The following is a 7,318-nucleotide window of genomic DNA, read 5'->3' as shown; positions in this document are numbered from 1 at the left end:
AATCATCACCTCAAATTTGTTCCGAATTGACGATCCGTTGGATTGATTGAACAGTTCCTTGAGTCCGGCAAGTCTGGTTGAGTTGAACTGAATTATTTTGATAAACGTACCAGATTGTAGAAAGTTTATCGATCCTTCCTCCTTTTATTAATGCAATATGGTTTATATATATTCGGAAGTGGGAGTGGTTTTCATTAAGCATTTGTAGGATGTGAACACAAGGATGTGAATTTAGCTAACAATACAAAGATGGGAAATAAATCTAAGGAACGTAGAATGAGGTATTTATTTGATTATTTGTTTATTTAGAATTTAGTTGGAGTTTCGCGAATTCCGAATTAGCGACACTCCCAAAGGGAGGAGAGAGGAAGAATTAGTATGGAAGTCTAATAACTGGAATTTGCCCTTCCTGATCTAGAACTTGGGTAAGTTTAGGTTCCGTAGGAAAGACAATGGTCGTCTTCGAGAGGAATAAAATAAGGGTCGTAGGAATGTAAGTTTGAATTTAAGACCAATTATTACAATAGATAGTGTAACAACATTTATACAAATATTGTATTTAACAACATTTAACAAATGGGGAATTAAAATTTCCCATTTGTTGCTACGCTTTCAAGTTCTTCTTGGATGGATTGAATAACTTGGTCAAATTCCTTTTCGATTCGATTTGTTGATTCTCCTTGTTCAGCAATTTCTTCCCAGATAGAATCGCCCCTTTGGTGAGACGATATTGAAGTAGTTGTGTCGTAATGGTAGCTTAGAAGTTTCGATTCAGCATTAATTTTCTCGATTTCGAATTTATTTATTAATCCACCAGTAAATTCGATGGTTGGAAGCGGAACTCTATCTGTCTTACAGGGTGCTATCCACAATATCCCCTTTTCTCTTTTAGCTATTACATCATCCCTTTGCAATAACATCTTTGTTGCTAGAGTAGGATAATTTATGGATATCGTTTCAATCAAATATAGTAATTTATTCTTGTTCTGGCAACTTCTTTGATATGTTATTTTAAGTTGCTGAATAAATTCTTGTCTGAGTGAATCGAAAATATATTGGAACTTTATGTTATTCGGGTCGAACGTTTCTTCTGGGGGAATTTCAATCATAAGCAATTGGTTTGTGGTTTTGTGGTCTTGGTTGATTATACTATCACAGCTCCATCTTGCAGGGAATATTAAACGGTATTCCGGAAGTCCACATGCAGGTTTTTGTTGTTCCTACCTGCTTAATCGTTAAAAATACTATGGTCAACAAGAGCATTGCTTTTGTGATACCAGTAGACTAGTCAATACTAGTGTTTCCAGGTTGAATTGATAACTTTTTTGCTCTTCTGGTTCGATTAACAATGGGTTCTTCCGTTTCTTCTTGGTTTTCTTCTGCCTTTCTTTCTGATCTTTCTTCTATTTCATTGGACTCATTTACTTCCATGGGGCATAGCAAGTTTATTGAGCGTTCTAGCTGCTTTCCAATGGGTAATTTGATCGTTGCACTTCTAATATTTCCGTCCCGTCCTTTATGAAGGCTGATGATTTTTGCTAGTTTCCACATGCCACGAGGTGCGTCTGGTTCTATTAATAAAACTATTTTGTTCTCCCGTGGTCTTCTTTTTTCTACTTGTCGAGGAGAGATTAGTTCCTTTTGTGTTTGCTTTCTGAAACTTGTTAAGTATTCGTCTGTCCAAAAATTCTAGAAAACATCCAACGTTTTGAGAGTATTGTTCCAATAATTAACAAGTTTATCCTTTGTTGTTAAAGAGTGAGGAGTATACTCTTCATCCCCATTGTCATTTTTGATTGGTATTCCCAATGAGGACGTAGGTGATATGAAATCGATTGGACGTATAACTTTATAGTCATCAAAACCGACGTAAGTTAATGGACGGGTGTTGAGTATTCCCTCTATCTCAGCTATTAACGTTATAAGTTCTCCTTCCTTTAGGAGTTTTCTTCCTACTGCCCTTCTTAGGGCTTGTTTTGTGAGTCCAATGATCCGTTCATATATACCGCCGCCCCACGGTGCTTTAGGTATAGTATTTTTCCAAACTATATCCCTTTCTGCTAGGAAGTTGGAGTGTTGTTCCATTATGACTTTAAAGACGAGTTGAAATTGACTCGCATTGTCGCTGAGGACCAATTTTGGATATCCCCGTCGAGCTACAAATCTTCTTAGAACATGTAAGAAGTTCTCGACAGATAAATCCTCTGCTAATTCTGGGTGTACCGCTCTCGTAGTAAAGCATATGAAGAGTGCGATCCATTTCTTATTAATCAGACTATAAGCAGATTTGATTGTAACTGGTCCCAAGTAATCTAGACCCACATGTTCGAATGCTTTGGATCTTTTTACTCGGGATTCTGGCAGATTTGGCATGGCAGGTAGTCTAAATGGCTTTGCTTTCCATCTTCTACAAGCCATACACTTAGATAATGCACTCTTTACAGCTGCTCTTCCTTGCTGTATCCAAAATCTTCGTCTTTATTCGGACAACGTAATTCCAATTCCCGCTTGATACAGTTCCTCATGTTGATGGAGGATGATGAGGGTAGTCATATAGTGACCTCTCGGTAAATAGATCGGGAACCTGTTGTCATCATCTAATTCTGAACATTCCAGGCGGCTACTTGACCTCCATAAGTTGTCTTGACTATATAGAAGCAAACTCTATTTTTTCTTTTCCTCATCTGTTAAGCCTTGTGATTGCGTTTGTCGGAAGCTTGTAACCATGATAGTCTTCTATGACAACTTCGCTTAATGAATCTGAGGGCCCATACAGTCGCTCTTAGTAATTTTATCCATTTACTAAAGCGATGTACTTGGATGAATTGAATCATTACTTTGTTTCTCCGTTGTGTTGGAATCGTTGCCAATTTCGCGATAATTGCTTGTTCGAATTCATCATCACTATTATGAAGAAATTTATCATTGGGCCATTCTGATTCAGGTTCACTTAGCCATTGAGGTCCATTCCACCATTTTCATAATTTCGTAAGTCACATGGTGAAATTCCTCTGGTTGCTATGTCAACAGGATTTTCCTGGCTAGGAATATATCTTAGTTTAAATTTGGAATCTCGGATTTCTTCCACTCTGACTTGTACAAATCGTGGAAGTAGCTTCGGAGTAAGAGCAAGTCAGTTCGTATAGTTTACAATCTAATATAGAACGCATTTTGAATCTGACCATAAAGTAACGGGATTATTTTTCACGTGTAACTGTTTTAGTACGAACTGACCTGCTCTTACTCCGATCAATACAGATAGTAGTTTAAGTCTGAGTATTGATATCCCTTTGATTGGAGCAATTCGAGATTTAGCTAAGATCAAGGATGACCTTGACCATCCTTCCGGTACTATTGTCCGTATGCAAACAGCAGCAGAATAAGCCATTTTGGAAGCATCCGTAAATATGTGAAATTCTGTCTGATTTGAAAAATTTTGTTACTTTTGTTGGCCATTCACTAATGAGTTTCCTCCATTTTTGTTTGTTTGCTTCATTTAAGGGTTGATCCCAAGAAATTTCTTCTCTCCATAGGTCTTGAATGAACAATTTGAATCTGATCAGGACTGGGACTATAAAGCCCAACGGGTCATATTGAGAGGCGATGAATTGTAGTATGGATCTTTTGGTCCACACTTTCCCTTTCCAAGGTTTTAATGTTACATTGATATGATCCCCTTGATGGTTCCAATTAAGTCCAAGGAAGTTTTCCTTTTTTGTTTGGTTTAGGTCGTTACGAGATATTTGCTTATTGAATTTATTATTTGAGAGAAACTCCCTCACGTTCATTGAGGCCTCCTTAAAAATTTTCTTCATTTGTTCATATTTATATAACGCATCTTGGGTCCCATTCGCTGATATAGTGATGTTATCGACATACAGATTTCTTCTGATTTCTTCGGCTAATTCGCTACGACAATTTTCTAGATGATGGTTAAGCGTTGGCGCTAATAAGAAAGGTGATGACACCACTCCAAAGGGAACTCTTTGAAAGCGATAACAATTTAGGTTCTCACTGCTGACCTCCTTATTGATGTCCTTTAACCAAAGAAATCGTGTACAATTTCTCTCGTCTTCTTGTAATCCTATTTGTAAGAATGCTTTTTCGATATCAGCAGTTATTACTATCTTCATTGATCGAAAACGTAGCAACACCCCAACTAGATGTGGCAGGATTACTGGACCTCGATACAGTACTTCGTTAAGGCTTTTAAGTCCTTTCTGGCGTGCTGAGGCGTCATACACTATTCTTAATTTGGTGGTGGTTTTGCTAGGAGTTAGCACCTCATGATGTGGTAAATAATGTATAATACCAGCCTCATCATTTGGAGGTACTTCTTCGATTATTCCGATCTGTAATTGATCTTTGATTATTGTATCATACAAATGAAGAAGCGATCGGAGTTGTAGACGCTTAACTAGATTTTCCAGACGTCCAATACACAACCCATAATTGTTGCTCAGTTTTAGTTTGGAGTCTTTCCACGGCCAACATACTTGATATCTCCCATTTGTTTTAGTGAAGTGATGGTTTGTTCGAAGTGTTTTATAGCTCGATCATCATCATCAGCTAAGGGAGATTCGTGAATACCGATCATTTCTAATTTCCAGAATTTCTTTAATTCCGAATTTAGGTTTACATTAACTGAGTATATTATTTCTGCGGAATATCCATTATGTTTACAAAGTTCGTTAATATCCCCACTTCCTCCTATTATGGCGCCAACCTTCGATTGTACTAACGTGTATGCCCAGAATGTAATTCCTTGATGTCTTGTAGATTGATGAATTTAAAGAAATAATCAGCTCCAATTAATGTGTCGGGTTTCTCCCAGTAATTTGTTAGGTCATTGAATCGAGGTTCCCTAGGTACCTCAACTACCTGTAGTTTATTTGTTAAATGTTCAATGACGTCAGCGCGGAGCGTTATAATTCCCTTATCGGTTGTCCGTACGTTCAATTGCACTCTAGAAGTGGGACACTGCAATGGTTCTATTATGCCAAAAGGAGCTATTTGCATAATTCGAGTTTCTGTTTCTGATAATCTCATTTGATGAGATAATCTTCTTGAGATAAACGACCGCTGTGAACCTATGTCGAACAGTGCTAAGACTTTCTGTTGTCTTCGGTGTTGCAATGGATTGAAGACCTTCATCATTTTACATAGAAGTAAAGGTTTCTATTGTTGCGTTGGCATGAGTCGTGAGGATTGAGTTGTAAGGTGATGTCGAATACTCCTTTGTGTTCCTATGTGCGAAGACCTGTTCTTGATTTCTTGGATGCGCCATGTTGTTTGAAGTTGATATGCTTCTTTCTCCACATAAGGCACTGTTATCTGGAGCTTTGCAGTAGAAGCATCTTTCGGTCGTTTTACATGTTTTACCTTTATGGCTGTCTCTGAGACAAATTGGACATTTTTTTAACGTCTTGAGGCGCTTTATTCGAATTTTTGTTGTGGGGTAGATATCACAATCGCTATCCCAATGATCTTGGGATGCAAAAGATGCACGGTCTCCTTTTCACTATTGTAGATTGCCGTAAGTTTTGGTTAACTTGTGTTGTTGACAATGCTGAAATTCCTTCAGGATTATAATTTTGTTCCTATCCCCCTTTGGTAATTGTAGGTTTGCGCACAACATGGGTACATGAACTTTGGCAATTCCTTACTTGTTGAGTGACATCAACTAAGGTTGACAAGAAGTTTTAAAATCGACCACGGCCTGTCTAATTTCTTCTGAGCATATATCTTATTCAGAACCCATGATGGCAATTTATTTTCCATTGTGGTTTCGATACTTAGATGCTCCAGGTTATCCCCTAAAGCTTCCAATTGGCATAACACTAATTCTCGACATTTTCTATAATTGCCATCCAATTTTTCTCATTTCCTCTGATGGCTTGGAGTTCCTTATAGAGTATTGTCGATATGGTCGAGGAGTCACCATATTTAGTTTTAAGTAGTCGCCTTATAGTTTCATAGTTTTCTGGCGCTATCTCATATCTCGATACTGCTTGTAGAGCATTTCTTTTCAGACTTGAATGCAAGTAGTTCAATTTCTGAATTTCGGGAATTGTTTGTGAATGGATTGTCGCATCGAAACTGTTCCAAAATTGTCGCCACTTCCTCGGGTCACCATCGAAAGTAGATAGTGACAGTTGAGGAAGGTGGACAGTAAGATTCGAGGGAGAAATTTTCCTCTCCTCATCCATCCTTATCCTCTTCAAGAGCGTTTCTACCCTTTCTTCTGTTTCGTTCTTAAGCATTGTTAGGGTTATTATTGTTTCTTGTCCCTCGTGCATTATTCGAAACAATCCTTGCTTACCTTCCAGGACTGATTCAAAGTTTTTTCTTCCTCTTCCCTTTTTTTGTAGTGGTAATTATTTGAATATATGCGAGCCACTTCTCGTAGGTATCTTTGAGTGACTTAATACATAATTGGACCCTATCAATCTTATCCGCTAGTACTTATTTCCTTGCTATATAAAGGTCCCCCTGTTGCTCTATTGATGAGTTCGGATCCGGGGATTCAAATACGAGGGAATTTATTTCTTGAAGAAGAAGGACTAACCTGGTTTCTGCTGGTTGAATACTGGCAATAATGCTACTTGACATCGTTACCTCACCTCGGGGACCAAATAATATTTGTCGTGAATTTTTTTTGTAGAATTGTTGAGAAGTCCGTCAAGAGCTTAGAATCACCACCTCAAATTTGTCCCGAATTGACGATCCGCTGGATTCATTCAACAGTTCCTTGGTTCCGGCAAGCCTGGTTGAGTTGAACTGAATTATGTTGATAAACGTACCAGATTGTAGAAAGTTTATCGATCCTTCCTCCTTTTATTAATACAATATGGTTTATATATATTCGGAAGTGGGAGTGGTTTTCATTAAGCATTTGTAGGATGTGAACACAAGGATGTGAATTTAGCTAACAATACAAAGATGGGAAATAAATCTAAGGAATGTAGAATTAGTAATGAGGAATTTATTTGATTATTTGTTTGTTTGGAATTTAGTTGGAGTTTCGCGAATTCCGAATTCGCGACAATAGATTTATTCGGGATGTAATATTGTTCATGCACAATATTATTAGTTAACAACAAAGAGGGTATAAAATATATATGTATATATTACGCGGTGAATTGGTACGAAGTAATAAATGAGTTATACAATAAGCAAGCGATATGATCAACAAAAATTCCTTGTCCTTGCTTTCGATAATAATTTGACTGTCGGTTAATTGATAGATAGGTCGTTGAGTTAGGGATATGCTACAGGAAATGTATTTAGGAAATAGAAAGAATACTGTAGCTTGTTG

General features: G+C 37.5%; 1 protein-coding gene across 1 annotated transcript; it reads right to left on the bottom strand.

Moving 5' to 3' along the window:
• Positions 1-584: 584 nt before the first annotated feature.
• On the bottom strand, positions 585-920 carry LOAG_19020 (hypothetical protein; the record flags this gene model as incomplete). The annotated part of the gene is made up of 1 exon (XM_020451677.1): positions 585-920. One exon carries the CDS (start codon positions 918-920, stop codon positions 585-587), a length of 336 nt encoding a protein of 111 aa, XP_020304522.1.
• Between the last annotated feature and the right edge of the window lie 6,398 nt (positions 921-7,318).

The sequence above is a fragment of the Loa loa genome, assembly GCF_000183805.2.
Source record: "Loa loa unplaced genomic scaffold supercont3.930, whole genome shotgun sequence".
Lineage (NCBI taxonomy): Eukaryota > Metazoa > Nematoda > Chromadorea > Rhabditida > Onchocercidae > Loa > Loa loa.
The sequence above is the reverse complement of the archived record's forward strand: the minus strand, read 5'-3'. Positions and strand labels throughout refer to the sequence as shown.